Here is a 1,393-nt window from a genome sequence, read left to right as displayed (position 1 = left end):
CCCCCTACAACGCCCTTCCCCGACGTCCCCTTGCCTGGCTGGACCCCGGTAAGGACACCCCCCGTGTGTCGTCCTCCCCCCACCACCACCGTAGAGGGGACACCCGCAGATGGGTGACGCCACCGGTTGTTGTCTCCGCAGGAGCTTTCGGCACATTGGGAGTCGGCGGAGGGTTCGCGCTCGGCGCTAAGCTCTGCCGTCCCGAGGCGGAGGTACCGGGGGGACACAGGAGGTGGCCTGTGGGGACAGTGCCCACCGTCCCACCCACGTGACCTCACGGTGGTTGTCCCCTCCCCGGCGCCAGGTTTGGGTCCTCTACGGTGACGGCTCGTTGGGCTACAGCTTGATGGAGTTCGACACCTTCGTGCGGCACAAGGTGAGATGGCACCAAAAATGGGGTGACGTGGGGGTCTTGTCCTCATCTTGGGGTGTCACCAGGCTGTGGTGGCCCTGTGCTTTGTCCCCTCCAGACGCCCGTCATCGCACTGGTGGGCAACGACGCGTGCTGGAGCCAGATTTCCCGGGAACAAGTGGCATTGCTGGGTAGCAACGTGGCGTGTGGCCTCGAGTACCTGGGTGAGGACTGTCCCCTCCGCTTTATCCCCAGATTTGGGGACACCTGTGTGTCCCCCATGGCATCCTAGGGTGGGCTGAGCCACGCCTGGTGGCATGATGACACCTTGGGGTGGATCGGGCCGTGCCTGGTGGCATCACGTCACCCTGGGGAGGATTGAGCCATGCCTCGTGGCACTATGTCACCCCAGAGCAGGCCATATCTGGTGGCACCGTGTCACCCTGGGGTGGATTAAGCCACGCGTGGTGTCACTGTGTCACCCTGGGGTGGATCAAGCCATGCCTGGTGGCACCATGTCACTCTGGGGAGGACTGGGCCATGCCTGGTGGCATCACAATAGCTTTAGGGACCATCACATGGCCATGTCACCGTGAGGGACGATTGGACTGTGCCTGGTGGGCCTGTATCACACCTGGTGGCATCGTGTCACCCTGGATCAGGCCTTATCTGATGGCACCGTGTCACCCTGGGGAGGATCAAGCTATGCCTGGTGGCACCGTGTCACCCTGGATCAAGCCATGCCTGGTGGCACCAGGTCATCCCAGAACACGCCACATCTGGTGGCACTGTGTCACCCCAGAGCAGGCCATGCCTGGTGGCATCGTGTCACCCTGGATCAGGCCATGGCATGTCTGATGGCACCGTGTCACCCCTGGGAGGATCAGGCTGTGCCTGGTGGCACGAGGTGACCCTGGATCAGGCCGTATCTGGTGGCACGAGGTGACCCTGGATCAGGCCGTATCTGGTGGCACCAGGTCACCCTGGATCAAGCTATGCCTGGTGGCACCTGGTCACCCCGGATCAGGCCCTGCCTGCTGG

At 63.3% G+C, this 1,393-nt stretch overlaps 1 protein-coding gene across 1 annotated transcript in view; it reads left to right on the top strand.

Moving 5' to 3' along the window:
• ILVBL (ilvB (bacterial acetolactate synthase)-like) overlaps positions 1 to 1,393 on the top strand; it is a 12,749-nt gene that overhangs the window by 10,020 nt on the left and 1,336 nt on the right. The window contains exons 9-14 of the mRNA XM_009890903.1: positions 2 to 48; positions 142 to 212; positions 305 to 376; positions 471 to 568; positions 915 to 938; positions 1,240 to 1,259. Of these exons, the coding sequence (XP_009889205.1) occupies positions 2 to 48; positions 142 to 212; positions 305 to 376; positions 471 to 568; positions 915 to 938; positions 1,240 to 1,259 (332 nt within the window). The remainder of the gene's footprint in view (position 1; positions 49 to 141; positions 213 to 304; positions 377 to 470; positions 569 to 914; positions 939 to 1,239; positions 1,260 to 1,393) is intronic.

This window comes from Charadrius vociferus, unplaced genomic scaffold (assembly GCF_000708025.1).
Source record: "Charadrius vociferus isolate BGI_N301 unplaced genomic scaffold, ASM70802v2 scaffold89, whole genome shotgun sequence".
Taxonomy (NCBI): Eukaryota; Metazoa; Chordata; class Aves; order Charadriiformes; family Charadriidae; genus Charadrius; species Charadrius vociferus.
Note: the sequence above shows the minus strand (reverse complement) of the source record. Positions and strands in the feature narration are given on the sequence as shown.